This window comes from Oratosquilla oratoria, chromosome 12 (genome assembly GCF_046742065.1).
Source record: "Oratosquilla oratoria isolate Oo_2021 chromosome 12, ASM4674206v1, whole genome shotgun sequence".
Classification (NCBI taxonomy): domain Eukaryota; kingdom Metazoa; phylum Arthropoda; class Malacostraca; order Stomatopoda; family Squillidae; genus Oratosquilla; species Oratosquilla oratoria.
The window spans coordinates 57218806-57233737 of NC_134788.1; the positions used below are offsets into that span (position 1 = coordinate 57218806).

Below are 14932 nucleotides of genomic sequence, written 5' to 3' on the forward strand. Positions count from 1 at the left end.
GTTGTACTTGCCTAAATGTATTTTGCGGGAAAAGACCTATGCTCCTAATGCCCGCTATTGTATATTTCCGCATCCAGTCTTTTCTTAATGTCATGTATGGTTATAGCACTCACTGCCTCCTCATTCAGATTGTTCCAGATATCTATCACTCTTTTTCAGATCTCTTCTGTAACTGTTCTTCTAGTTTCTTCTCGTGTCCTCTTATATTTCTTCTGTCCCATGTTAGTAGGTCATCCCTATCAAGAATTTCCATCCCTTTCACAATTCTGTAGATGATTATCAAATAACCTATTTCTCTTTGTTCCAGGGTGTGTAAATTTAGTTCATCCAATCTTTGTTCGTATGTCAAATTGCAAAATGTTGGTGCCATCTTTGTCGTTGCTCTTTGATTTCTTTCTAGTTTTTTTTTTTTTTAACTGGGTGTCCATAGTAACGCTGCGTATTCAAATTTTGGTCTTATCAGTGTAACTAGTATTTTCTTTGCCATTTCTTCATCCATGTAATCAAAGGCTACTTTCATTTATCTTAATAGGTTGAAAGTTTCACCGCCTATTTTGTTGACATGTTCATTTGAGATAGTTACTCCTAGGTCCCTTTCCGAGTTTACTTTTTTTTACTTCCTCTGTGAGAATTTTACATTGACACGATATTCTATTTTTGCTTTTTTGTGTCTTTGTATGTCGGTTTCTCCAATTTAGTTTCGGTGTGTTTGTCCTGGCGAGGAACAGAATGGCAGAGTCTAGGTTGTTTTAATAAATTTATTCTTCCGTTTTTATTTCTGATTTCCATCGCCTGTGGTGCGATATGGAAAATATTATTTACACTAGAACAAAGAAATCGACAGCCAGAAGTTTTTTTTTGGGGGGGGTTACTTATCTGTTCTATTTCCTAATCCGGAAAATCAATTGAGATGATGGAGGCAAGGCCAGATTTACATCTTGCGGGGGCCCTGGCTTTGAAAGTATGCGGAGCCCTGCCAGGTTGACTCCCTATTAGCATTTGGTAAATATGCCATATATTGATAATCATGTAGTACTCCAATTCCCTTAACCCATTAAACTCCGATGACAAGATTCTTGTCATTTGGTCAAACAAAAAAAATCATAAAACACTAAAATGTTTGATCAAACACCAGAAAAATATGACGTCAGACATTGGTGGTCTGAAGTTAAAGAGAAATCTGATGGCTTCCGTTAAGAACCGTAAAAGTCCTAAGCCGAGGTTTCTTGAAAGAAGCGTCTGGTACCAGTGTCGAAGGTAATCTCTCGTTCATTTGATGACGTTCATAAAAGCTTCGAAGACACGGGACAACTTATCCTTTAAGCAAATTCTCAAAGTTCCCGATTTATAAACCAAAATTACATCAAATAAAGAGGGTGGGGAGTTTAATTGTATCTTAATTAAAGTTACGATAGTGTGGTTCGCAGTTTCAGGAAAGGTTCCCGAATCGAAATTAAACAAGCCTCGAGTGAAATCGCCGTAATTTAAGGTGAACAATGCAGTTCTCTAACAATAATTACTAGAGTAGTAACGTAGGAAAATCAGGAAACCAAGTTTTACAATCCATGTTAAAATACAGGTCACAGTCAGCTGATTACTCGTTTTCTTTGTCACGATACATGCAATGGTGACATAGAATATTTCTTGTGTGTTGTACATACGTATTTGTAATATTTTTTATTATCTATTATTACAATCTGTGTAGCTTCCTTCGTTTCTTATAATTTTCATGACTCTTCAGCATCTCGCAAATGACCAAAAAACTTCAAATGCTCATGCAACTCTGTAAAACCAATTTTAGAAATTGCTTTACATTGTTTGCTCCTACCCAAAGGAAATATTAATTACAACAGAACAAAGAACACTTAAATCATAAGTTCTATCAATGAGTGACTTATATGTCCATCGATTGATGGATTTCCGGGCCATCCATTGACGACATGAATGTCATCACCCATGTCTTTGCCGATGATACTTATTTCTTGTGAAGTTGTTGGAAGTCTTATGCTGTACGTTGGCGATTTCTGTTGTAGACACTGGATAAAATATTAGTTACACATGACCTAGGCTACCCTGGGTGAATCCATGCTTTGATTCAAGAGTCTGACTATGCCTCTCAGTATAATCCCGGACACTTGCTATTATTTCAGAATTTTACACTGGTTAACAAATTTTCTTTTCCATCTGAGGCATGGCTGTGAATAGGTGTTTATTATTATTGTTATTATCATTCTTATTATTATCATCATCATTATTATTATCATTATTATTATTTTTATCATTTTATTAATTTCAATGTAGTGAATTCAAATTCCTGAACAATTTTGTTCTATCACCTTTAGTTTTTGTGCTTTCACATATACCATTTTAATTATATGTGTACAAGTTTAAAATGTCTATTTTATCTCTCACAATGGCACATTACAGAAAAACAGCATAGCTAAAGAACATTGATAGAACTAAATTACTTGGATAATACAATACACAAATTTGTTTAGCATTTTTTTTTTTTTTTTATGGTCTTGTGTACCCTGCCTTTGGAATGTTGTGAAAGTACATCCAGCAGAATTTCCCCATCTTGCTGGGGTTACAATTGCTTTAGTAGTGACAGATAGTTTCCATTTCAGCGATATCTTTATGGAACCTTTCTCCATGCTCATCACTCACTGCTCCAAGACTCAGAGGGGGAAAATGGAGATGGAAGTGGTGAAAGTTATTATTATTACTTTTTGTGACATTCAGCATCACATACCCTCATAAGCCTGTAAAAACTTCTTGATACACTTTTGATGACTTAACATCTGTGTGTTACCAAGGAGGCCATGACAGACTGACTTAAATGCTTTAACCCATTCAACTCCGATGACAAGATGTCTTGTCATTTGGTCAAATAAAACAAAAAATCATAATAAAACAACAAAATGTTTGATGATCAAACAGCACCAGAAAAATATGACGTCATCAGTCCTCCTCCTCGAGGAGGAGGACTGATGACGTCATATTTTTCTGGTGCTGTTTGATCATCAAACATTTTGTTGTTTTATTATGATTTTTTGTTTTATTTGACCAAATGACAAGACATCTTGTCATCGGAGTTGAATGGGTTAAATGCTTTAAATGCTCTCAGTTCCTTTAAGGTAAGAAGATCTTCAAAATCCTTATCCTTCATCACCTCTTCAAGCTGAGGTCCAATGAAGATGCCCTCCCTAAATTCAGCAGAACTCAGAGATGGGAATAGAGTGCACAAATATTTGAAAGCAGCACCATGGCATTCATGAAACTCTTGATTACACCAAGCCTGATATGAAGAGGAGAAACTCCTTGTTTACGTCCACCAGAGGATTATCTTGGACACTTCACCAGGCACAAAAGTGCTCCTAGGCTCCCAGTTCTGCTTGTAGTGCTTGGACACAGTCTGTCCCAGAGACAGAGATAGCAGCAGTGTTTTATGAAATCTGCTTGCATACCCATAAGGAGCCCAATGACTTTGAGGTCCTCACAGAGACTACATTGGTATTGGTTGTACTTGACAGCTTCTAGAGGAGCTCCATATTGTCATACAACTCCCTCAGGTAGACTGAGAGGTCAATAGGGATGCTGGGGGTATTTAAATTCTTATAGAAAGACTACAATTCCTAAAATTTCTAATAAAAAATAAATAAACACAATTTCCTAAATAGGTTGCATCTGGTAACCCTGAATGCATATACATATTTATAATTCTACAAATCTGAAAAACTACAGGTGATGAGTAAAAACTGGTTTTGCATCTAATATCACCACCCCAAAATTAGGCTAAAACAACTATTTTATGCTTGCAACAATTTCTCTGTAAACCAGTGTAACCAATGTCAAATTGATTGGTCTGTAGTTGTTCACGAAAGAGTTATCCTTTTTAACTACAGGAATGTCTGCCTACCCCTGAGAAATAGGCACAAATCCAGTGTGAGCAGACTTAAAATATACTTTGCTAAATGCTCACAAATTTCAAATTTACACTTATTTAATGCTCAGAAATTTTGTCTGAACATGGGAATTTTGTAGCTTTATTATCTGGCTACGTCTTCTATGCTAATGTTGACGTTAGTATATTTCTCTCTTCCACATTGAAGATCGAATCTCAATCAACTACCATATCTAACCCATCTTGTTTAAATACCAAAAGAAAATACTTTCCGACATCATGTTATGCCCTGTCTCCTAGAGGCTGATACCTCAGACACAATGTGTAGTGGAGAGGTGAACCAAGTGAAAACACTCCTTTTGCTTGATCTTTATTAAACTTAAAAACTACTGCTACTACAAATCAGACATAATAAAGATATCTCAGCTTTGAACACACACATACACTAAAGAAAAACTTTATTCTACCCAGGACTAGGCGTTGAGCCAACCTGTCCTGGGAACTATTACTCACCAACTATAACCTCGACTCTCTTTTACTTATCATTTCCTCCTCTTTTCATACCTAGGCCATTGTACTGATGCCAAATGAGTCACCAATGAAGGCAAATGGTTATTAAATTTGCCTTGACTGACCCTTTCATCACTACAAATGGAAGTGGGGGTGGCATATGGACACTACACAAGGAGGTCCAGGAGCCAATAGATGCCCAGTCATCCTAAGCCACCTTCTTCCCTCAAATACTTGGGCTCATAAGTCCTCAACTTACTAGTTCCATTGTAGCATCCTGACAGTACAAAGAAATGTAAATAATTCTAACACAGCCACACATCTTCTATTAACGTTTTCAATGCATTGGGGTCATCTGATGGGATAGATTACTACATTTACAAATGCAACAAAAGGATACATCTTAGCTTTTTAAAGGCCAATTAAATTTATTCAGTGCCAAACTGCGTCAGGGATGTGTCATGTTGCCATGGCTGTTCAATGTGTACATGGATGGGGTGGTGCATGAGGTAAAGGCGAGGGTAATGGGCAGGGGACTGGAGATGGTTAAAGAAAATGGAGAAAAGTGGGAGGTGAGCCAGTTGTTGTTTGCTGATGACACTGTACTTGTGGCAGGTCAGAGGGATGATTAAAGGAGTCAGTGACAGAGTTTGGGAAGGTATGTGATAGGAGAAAGTTGAAGGTAAACGTGGGTAAAAGCAAAGTTATGAGATGTACAAGGGTAGAGGATGGCAGTGACCTGAAAGTCTAAAAGGAGAGAGGCTGGAGGAAATGGATAGCTTTAGGTATTTGTGGCCACATGTGACAGGAAAAGAAGGAGTGTAGATGGAAGGAAATTGTAGATTGAGAGAAGCAAGTAAATGCCTTGGGGAACTAAAAAGTGTAATGAGAAATAGGTATTTGGTAATCGATGCAAAGAGGAGATTGTATGAAGTGGTGATTATGCTGATGGCTTTGTATGAAGCAGAAACTTGGAATTTAAGACAGGCAGAGAGGAAAGGTTTAAATGTGCTTGATATGAAATGTCTGAGAAGTATGGTAGGAGTTACTACTGTAGGTTGGACAGAGTGATTAAATGAGGAGTTGAGGAGAGTGGGAGTGGAAAAAGAGATGGCAGATAGAGCTGATGAAAGATTATTGGGATGGTTTGGACACATGGAAAAATGAGTGATGAAAGGTTAACCCATTGAACTCCGATGACAAGATTCTTTGTCATTTGGTCAAATAAAACAAAAAATCATAAAACACCAAAATGTTTGATCAAACACCAGAAAAATATGATGTCAGTCCACTGACGTCCTATTTTTCTGGTGTTTGATCAAACATTTTGGTGTTTTATGATTTTTTGTTTTATTTGACCAAATGACAAAGAATCTTGTCATCGGAGTTTAATGGGTTAATGAAAGAGGTATGAAAGGCAGAGGTGGAGGGAGTGAATTTGAGGGGACACCCAAGGATGAGATGGATGGATGGGGTGAAGGGGTGTTGAACAAGAGGGGAATGTCTTTTGAGCAATGAAAGGAGCAGTCAAGAGATAGGGATGAGTGGAGAATGACTGTGTATGGATGATACTGTTATGCAAGGGAGGGATGGGAGGCTTATATGTGAATGATATTTTGACACAGCCCAAAGGGATTTCTCCCCATATTCTCTTTTTCTGCATGAGAGAATGGAGAGGGGAGGTTGTTGAGTGAAGTGGCGTTGCTGCAGATGCAGGGGAAGGCCTGTCCTCCATGAGAAGTTGAAATGGAAGGGGTGGAGGGGGTGGTGGGAGTGAAATGGGTGGGAATAGGTATGTGAACCCTGACTTGGCTATCTCCTTTGTAAAGGAGAAAAAGCTCTCAGTATATAGAGAGCCAAACTAACAAAAACTATCTATAAAGAATTTAATTGTATAGTTCCTACTCAAAGTATGTATCCGGTTTTTAAATAGACATATATATATTTTGTATAAATAAAATGTAATAGCTAATCAATATGAAAGAAAATGTCATGTAAAAGACTTATTTCATATAGTTTTACAAATTCTTATTGTTAATAACCTTTGTAAAGCCTTCTCTCCTGTTTGGGTCACTGAGACACTAATAATAATATTTCACAAGAAACCTTTATTGCAAAGTTCACTTGACTTTTTATCTTGTGTGGATATTCAGATGTCTGTCAAGACTACTCTTATGTGAGAAAGCTGTAATGCAAATGTCACACTGAAAAGGCTTCTCCCCTGTGTGGGTCCTCATGTGGTTTTTGAGCTGTTGCCTTCTTACAAAAGCTGCCGCACAGAGGTCACATTGGAAGGGCTTCTCTCCTGTGTGGGTCCTCATATGATAATTAAGGTCACATTTCCTTATGAAAGCTGCATCACAAAAGTCACACTGGAAGGGCTTCTCTCCTGTGTGGGTCATCACATGATGTTCAAGACTGGTCTTTCTTGCAAAAGCTGCATCACAGAGGTCACATTTGTGAGGCCTCTCTCCTGTGTGGGTCCTCATGTGAATATTAATGTCAGATTTATTTCTGAAAGCTGCATCACAAAGGTCACAATGGAAAGGCCTCTCTTCTGTGTGGGTTCTCATGTGAGAATTAATGTCAGATTTATTTCTGAAAGCCGAGTCACAAAGGTCACAGTGGAAGGGCCTCTCTCCTTTGTGGGCTGTCACATGATATTCAAGACCAGTCTTAGTTGTATAAGCTGCATTGCAAAGATTACACTGGAAAGGCTTTTTCCCTGTGTGGGTCGTCATGTGGCTTTTGAAACGGTGCTTTCCTCTGAAAGCTGCATCACAAAGGTTACATTTGAACGGCTTCTCTCCTGTGTGGATCAATTTATGCCTGTTGAGATTACCCTTACGGGAAAAAGCTCCATCACAAAAGTCACACTGGAAGGGCTTCTCTCCTGTGTGGGTCATCACATGATCTTCAAGATTGGCCTTTCTTGCAAAAGCTGCATCACAAAGGTCACACTTGAAAGGTTTCTCTCCTGTGTGGGTCCTCATGTGAATATTAATGTCAGATTTATTTCTGAAAGCTGCATCGCAAAGGTCGCACTTGAATTGCTTCTCTTCTGTGTGGGTTCTCATGTGAGAATTAAAGCCAGATTTATTTCTGAAAGCAGAGTCACAAAGGTCACAATGGAAAGGCTTCTCTCCTTTGTGGGTTGTCACATGATATTCAAGACCAGCCTTAGTTGTATAAGCTGCATTGCAAAGATTACACTGGAAAGGTTTTTCCCCTGTGTGGGTCATCATGTGGCTTTTGAAATGGTGCTTTTCTCTGAAAGCTGTATCACAAAGGTTACATTTGAACGGCTTCTCTCCTGTGTGGATCAATTTATGCCTGTTGAGATTACCCTTACGGGAAAAATCTGCATCACAAAAGTCACAATGGAATGATTTTTCTCCAGCATCCATGGCAAATGTATAACATTTAAGGACAACTCTGCATATTAAATCTGGATTGGTAAATCCTGGACCTGAAAAAGCTACATTTTAATACCTGGCACTGGAGTCTGTTCAATCCAGAGACTGAACATTAACATTTAACAATCATTGTAAGTCCATTAATGTTCATAAAAATTGACATTTACCTAGAGGAGATTATGTAATATCAGAAGTGAGGATGTTTCATACAAACTCTATCTTGTACACAGGTCATTTCATACTCAAACATTTTCTTCATATACATGTAACGTTTTGTGAACATATATTCAGGAGTACCTGAAAGATATACAGCAGGTGACATCAACTGGTACTGCTTAGATCTGCTATATTTGGAGTAACATTATATGGCAGGGGGAACATAAAGTGACTTTTCAATATAAAGCCTAAAGACTGGCTCACCTCCTCTTATGGTACTAGCCAGTGCTTGACCAACAGGTATTACACTTTGTTAATAGTTTTGTTCTATTGGCATTTAAAATGGCTGAATGTCCAGAGTTCTTGATGGCTGAAGACTCCATGGATTTCATCCTGCTACAGAATACTATACCTCATTATGAACTGAAGGGTCACCTGATAGTTTTATGCTTTGTCACTGTAGCTTCAGCTGGCCAATCAATGGCTACTGCTATCCAAAATCATTGGAAGACGCCTCTCCCAATCATAATCTCCTGATGATTTATTTCAATTTCACTGCCATTTATTGAATATCAATCAAGACAATTACCTAACCCAATGTGGGAAAGAATACACATGGCAAGGGGATGTACTTAGCCTACTGGTTACTACTTACAAAAATATGTTAAATGGTGGTGGTAAAAACAATCCCTGTAGCAGCCACAATCTAATTAAGCTTCTAACAACTAATAAAAATCACAATAAAAAGTTGCACATACGTGAGACCTGACTTAAGAAAATATCACCTTAGTGATCTACAAGAGCTTCACATAATGGTCTGGAAGGAAATTAGGAGAAAAACCAATGTATTCAGTTATATACCATATAGTGATATGAATCCTAATGTTTGGAAAACATCCAACAGGCTAATTAGTTTTGTAAGCCTATTTTTCTTACAGTTTTCTTGTTGATTTGAATGAATCAGATTTTTGTTTCAATAGGAAATCAGTCATTTGTGCTAACCCCCCTAATTCACCACTTGGCAGCAGTCATGTTCAGACCTGATCAGGAAGAACCCCCTATTGCTAGAGAACTACCTAAGTGCTGAACGCCAGGTGCTTACAGACAGACAGATGATCACAAAGGGTTACAAAGGATTACAAAGGCGGAGCATGCCGACAGGAGACCTTTTGGTCCATATCTAGGTCAGATGCGAAAAAAAATCATAACAATAGAAAAAAAATCTATATAATAATGTATGCAAAAAAAAAAAATGCATTGGTACAGTTGAATAACAAAGAAACAGGCAAACAGTAAACAATAATAAATTGACTCATAACTAATAATAAAAGAAAATCAAACAGACAAATGATAACAAAACAAAAACAAATAATATAAAATAAATTATAATCATTACAGCATCTTGCTTAGGTGTTTATCTAAATGAGTCTTAAAGCTTCGAACTGAACTACATTGCACTACCTGTGCAGGAAGTTTATTCCATTCATTAACTACATGGTTGGCAAAGTTGTTTCTACCTACTGACATCGACTTCACTGAAAATGGCAATGGAAGAAGAGAAACCTTCACCCCTTAGAAGCTTAAGTGGGATAACCAAAGAAATGGAGCAACAATAGTTGCTATGGACTGAGCCATATCAAGCAGTGATAGTAATGAGGAAGATGGATTTCAATTAGTCAAGGGAAGAAAACATAAACTGCTATCAAAGGTGAGAAGAGAAAAACTATGAAAATGGTGCAGCTACAGCAAACCACAGGGAAGATTTGGCCAGGCAAGTAAGTAAAAGAAAACGAATAGACATATCCTTCCACAGTAAGGTTAAATGGGCAATTGGACTCTCCAAAAAACAGCAGGATTTTGAAGTACTTTTTAAGGAAGGCAAGTATAAACCTTACATTACTATGAAGGGCAATGAACCTTTGAAATACCTCATAATTGTAGGCTACAAAAAAGTTACTTTGGAAGAACCAGAAGTAAATGAAAAGTACACAAAGGTAATATTGTTCAATTTTCCCACGTACCTGGACCCCGATGACATATTGCTTGATGGTGCATTTGTATGGATAAAACAACATAAATTTTGGTATAATGGTAGACTTGAATCTAAACCATATTTCATATAGTTATATAAAAGAAGTGCCCCAGAGAGTATTTGTGAAATGTTTGGGCTATAAAAAACTGGCTACATATCAAGAGCCACCCATGATATGTTACAAGTGTTCAAAGTGGGGACACACTGGCAAGGAAATGCCATAATGATTACCACTAATGTGGGAAAAGAACTAGCACAGAATGGAAAACAAAAGGGGCAGATGTGTAATAGTGATAAAGACAACATATGGAAATGTAGAGATGAAAAATGGAAATAGTGTAGCAAATGAAAATGTAAGACAAGTGAGAGCTAATAATATAGGAATTGTAGGCAAGAGTACAGATCATGAAGGTTATCTAATAGCACTTATTTAGCCTTAAGAAACAAATTAGAAGTAAAGAAAATGAAATATGCTTTCAATGTTACTTTTAAAGAGGTATGTGAAAGCACAGTAGAAAATGAATACACTTCAAAAATCTAAGATGAAGACAAGCAAGAATTTGAGTAAGCATGAGGCTATGAATGTAACTAGTGACAATGTAAAAACTGGCATGAATTAGATATCAAATATGATTGAAGAATATGTACATAACCCTAATGTAGAAAAGAGAAATGCAACATTTGAAATGATCAATAATATTTGGGAGAGTAACAAGTATAATATATATACTATCATGGGATGTAAACGGTTTACACAAATGATCAACAAATGTAAATGCTTATGCACTATCACAAAACACATACATAGTAGCATTACACGAGGTTGGTATAAATACTACAATTATATAAAAGGGTACCAACTATTTGATCTACAGGTAGATTTACAAAATAATACATGTGGTCTTTTTACCTACATTGAAAACAACACCCACATTTGTTCCCTTTTCCTTTGTAAAGTGGAACTATATAGGCACTCCTCCATCACTCTATCCTACTGCCAACACACATTAAACAACTTCACTAGCCACTCCATTATTACTGTAATTTCTTCTTCAGACACTGCATGACACCCATCTAACCCAGGTACCTTACCTGCCCTCATAATTTTCAGAACTACTTGTACCTCATCTTTTGTTATTTCTCCTCCAATCACCATTATTTTCTTAGCACCTCCTACTACCACCACCAATCCCTCCCTACCCTACTCCAAATTCAACAGCTCTCTAAAATGCTGTGCCCATCTACCCCTTATTGCCTCCTCTTCCATTAACATCTGTCCATCTGTGCCTTTTACCTTTTCTCCTCTACTTGACTCACCTCCCCTTTTCTCTTAATTTCCTTCCAAACATCCTTTTATTGCTTTCAATTTTTTTTGTCATACTTCTCCCTCATTTTACATCTGTACTTTTTGCCTCCTTTATCTTTTGTTTACCATTTCTTCTTTTTTCTTTAGACTCCTCATATTTTTCTCTCATCCTACTTTGCAACCAGTCTCTGAATGCTAGCTTCTCTTCTACTACCTTCTTAACTTCATCATCCCAACTACCCTTCCTTCTATTCCCTCACACCCTCTTTGTTCCACATACCATCTTTGGACACCTTGTCTCTTCCTCCTTGAAACACTCCCATTCCTTTTCCACACTACCTTCTACTCTATCCTTCACCACCTACTTCCCACACTTCTCTCAGCTTCTTGTTCTCCTGCTCCTTTTCCTTCTCATTCAAACCTTCCTCAAAATGCCTCTCTGCCTTCTGCCTTTTTCCTTTTTCTCCACCTATCCTCCACTTTCAACTTACCTTCCACCAAAAAATTATCTGATATTCCCCCACTCTCTCCCCCAAGAACATGGACATCCAGAACTCTTCTTACTCTTTTCCTGGATACCACTACATAGTCCACTAATGCCTTATCAATCACCTTTCCATCCACCACCCTCTCCCATGTGTACTTAAGCCTGACTTTCTTCCTAAACAATGTTAGCTATCATCAACTATCTGATATTCACCCCACTCTCCCCTAAGAACATGGGCATCTAGAACTCTTCCTACTTTTTTCCTGGATACCACTATGTAGCCCATTAATGCCTTATTAATCACTCTTCCATCCACCACCTTGTCCCATGTGTATTTATGCCTGACTTCCCAAACACTATGGTAACTATCATCAATAGGGGTGTCCCGATTAATCGGCATAGGCAAGAATCGGCACTTTTTTAGTAAGTCGGCATCAGCATTTTTGTTTTTTGTTTTAGAATGGGATTCGGCATCAACATCTGCAATATTTTGCCAATGCCAATGCTTTTAAAATAACAGTACAAGCTGGTGTAAATGTTAGAGTGAATTCTATTAATTTTCAATTTCATTTTTGTATATAATTTTTTTTTTTTACATATATATATATATATATATATACACATACATATTAAAAGCAAAGTTTCTACAACAGAAATTAATTGAGAATAATATGGAAGTAAATCATCCAGTGTCCGTGGACTCTGTCGATTTTACCCACTTATAAGTGTGAAAAATCGGCAGACAGGTTTACTCCCACTTCACAGCAATTTATAGCCAAACGAATTGTTTATAAAGAATTTTTTATGTATTTTGACAAGTAAATACGTAACAATACATCTTTATGCTTTTTGGCTTAATAGTTCTCTGTTATTCAAAAATACAATTTTTGTGAGTAGACTTTAGAGGCATTTATGTATTTAGTGATTATGTACCACTGGCTTATAGAATAAAACCACTGATTAATTGTGCTTAGTGATGTTGGTTTAAAAATAGTCGTAAACAAGAACTTTTTATGGAAACAAGTACATAATAGAATAGTCAAAAAGTAGCCCAATCTGGCGTGTATAAATCTACATAGATTATAAAGCAAGTAAAAATCATAGTTCCATAGTTTACATTAAAACTGATATACTGTAATTATATAAAGTGGAATTGGCATTGGCAACTAAGAGTGAATAGAAATTGACATCAGTATCGGCATCAGAAATTAATGGCAAATAGGAATCGGCATCAAAAAAGCCTCCTTTTCCTCTACATTCTTCACACTACCAGGCCCATATGCACTTACAAAGACCTACATCTCCCTTCTCAGTTTCACCTTCATCCACATTAACCTTGAGGAAATCTCTTTCCACTCCACCACAAGCTTACCTATTTCCTCACTTACTAGTAAAGCCACCCCTTTCCCTCATCCTTTCCTCACTCCTGACACCATCCCCAATGCACTTCCAAACTCATAATCACCACTCCCTTTCAATTTGGTTTCATTTATAGGGAATGTATCCATCTTCCTTCTTGAAAACATACTGCCTATCTCTTCCCTTTTACTCTCATCTGTACCACATCCACACACATTAAAAGACCCAAACTTTAGGGTTCTGCTTGGAAAACTTCCACAGGGATCAGTTTGTTGAGTGTAATGCATGGGTCAGATTTTTGTAGCAAGGCACATATGTGAGAGAGTTTTAGCAACATGCACATTACCATGGCTGTTCAATGTGTACATGGATGGGGTGGTGCAGGAGATAAAGGTGAGGGTAATGGGCAGAGGACTAGAAATTGTTAAAAAAAAAAAAAAGGAGAAAAATGGGAGGTAAGCCAGTTGTTGTTTAATGACAACACTGCACAGGGTCAGAAGGGAGATTAAAGGAGTTAGTGACTGAGTTTAAGAAGGTACACATTAGGATAAAGTTGAGCATAAATGTGGGTAAATGTAAGATTGAGATGTACAAGGGGAGAGGATAGCAGTGAGTTGGAAGTACTAAAGGAGATAGGCTGAAGGAAGTGGATAGCTTTAGGTATTAGGGGTCACGTGTGGCAGGAAAGGGAGGAGTGGAGGAAGAGGTGAATTGTAGTTTGAGAGAAGCAGGTAAATGCCTTGGGAGATTAACAAGTATCATGAGAAAAAGGCATCTGGGAATAGATGCAAAAAGGAGATTATATTGGGCAGAGATTTGGAATTTACAAGAGGCAGAGAGGAAAAGTTTGAATGTGCAATAAAATGTCTGAGAAGTATGTTAGGGGTTACTAGGCTGTAGAGAATGAGAAACAAGGAGGTGAGTAGGAGATTGGGAGTGGAAAAGGTGATGGCAGAAAGGGCTGATGAAAGAGTATTGGAATGGTTTGGACGCATGGGAAGAATTAGTGAATAAAGAGTCATAGAAGTGTGGAAGGCAGAGGTGGGGGGAGTGAATCTAATGGAATGACCAAGGATGAGATGGATGGATGGGATGAAGGGGGGAGTGAGCAAGAAGGGAATGACTGTTCAGCAAAGAAGGGAGAAATTAGGAGATTGGGATGAGTGGAGAGTGGCTGGGTACAGATGATACTCTGATGCAAGGGAGGGGCAGGGGATGGGGGGGGTAAGTTTGCTTATATGTGAGATATTTTGGTGCAGCATGAAGGGATTGTTCTATGTCTTGTCTTTTTCTGCATGAAGGGATAGATAGGGTTTGCCAGTTAAGCAAAGTAGCCTTGCTGTGGATATAATGTCTTGCTACATAGTTTCTTATCCAGGGTAGTGGGCAGGATACAGGAATGACCCATTGTCCATGAGCAGCTAAGGTGAGAGGGAGGAAAGGGTGGTGGATGAGAGTGGGTATGTGCCTCTGACTTGGCTACCTCTCTTATAAAGGGGAAAAAACTCTTGACATATAGATAGAAAAACAACATACCTGATAGCACCTTGCACAAAGAATACATGGTAAGAATGCCTTAATGTACATGTTCATGTTAACAGGGCAGTAATCTGCATCACTTGTACAAGCTAATTCACATGTGTTTGATGATCTGCCAGACTATATACTATACTAATAAGGGACTTGAATCCCAGACACAATGAAATTGGGACAATTGGTAACCAAAATTTAAATGGAAAGGAATCAAACAGTATCATGGAAT

General features: G+C 37.8%; 1 protein-coding gene across 1 annotated transcript; it reads right to left on the minus strand.

The window, feature by feature from the left end:
* Positions 1 to 6341: 6341 nt before the first annotated feature.
* On the minus strand, positions 6342 to 8015 carry LOC143030793 (uncharacterized). Its single transcript, XM_076194010.1, has one exon. The coding sequence runs from the start codon at positions 7819 to 7821 to the stop codon at positions 6547 to 6549; it is 1275 nt and encodes a 424-aa protein (XP_076050125.1). The 5' UTR covers positions 7822 to 8015; the 3' UTR covers positions 6342 to 6546.
* Between the last annotated feature and the right edge of the window lie 6917 nt (positions 8016 to 14932).